The sequence below is a fragment of the Trypanosoma theileri genome (assembly GCF_002087225.1).
Source record: "Trypanosoma theileri isolate Edinburgh chromosome Unknown TM35_Tth_31_V1, whole genome shotgun sequence".
Lineage (NCBI taxonomy): Eukaryota > Euglenozoa > Kinetoplastea > Trypanosomatida > Trypanosomatidae > Trypanosoma > Trypanosoma theileri.
Window position 1 is genome coordinate 163,738 of NW_021639873.1, and position 344 is coordinate 164,081.

Genomic DNA, 344 nt, shown 5'->3' on the forward strand with positions numbered 1-344 from the left:
TATCTCATCTGAACATGTATTGGTTTTGTCGGCAACTTCTCTTGTATTTTTTGCGGCCTTCATTGCATTATTTATAAGTTCTTGACCTTCCACTATTTTTTTCTCCATCTCTGACGTGTTCATAGAGTTTGCTTTGAGGTCCTTATCAGTGACCACAGCAAATATTTGAGCTTTTACGGCGGCCTCTTTGGCAGCCGTAGAGATCTTCACGCACTCCTCTTTCAGTTTCATAGTCTCCTTAGCCATCTCATGTGCCTTCTTCACCATTCTAGCGGTGTGTTGTGGATCAGCAGCATGAGTCACACCCACACAGCAGAACAGTAGGGCCAACACACACAACACAC

At 44.2% G+C, this 344-nt stretch overlaps 1 protein-coding gene across 1 annotated transcript; it reads right to left on the minus strand.

Annotated features, from left to right (window-relative positions):
* Positions 1 to 342, minus strand: TM35_000311640 (uncharacterized protein; the record flags this gene model as incomplete). Its single annotated transcript, XM_029028645.1, has 1 exon — positions 1 to 342. A coding segment is annotated over one exon (342 nt), but the record flags the coding sequence as incomplete, so codon positions are not given.
* Between the last annotated feature and the right edge of the window lie 2 nt (positions 343 to 344).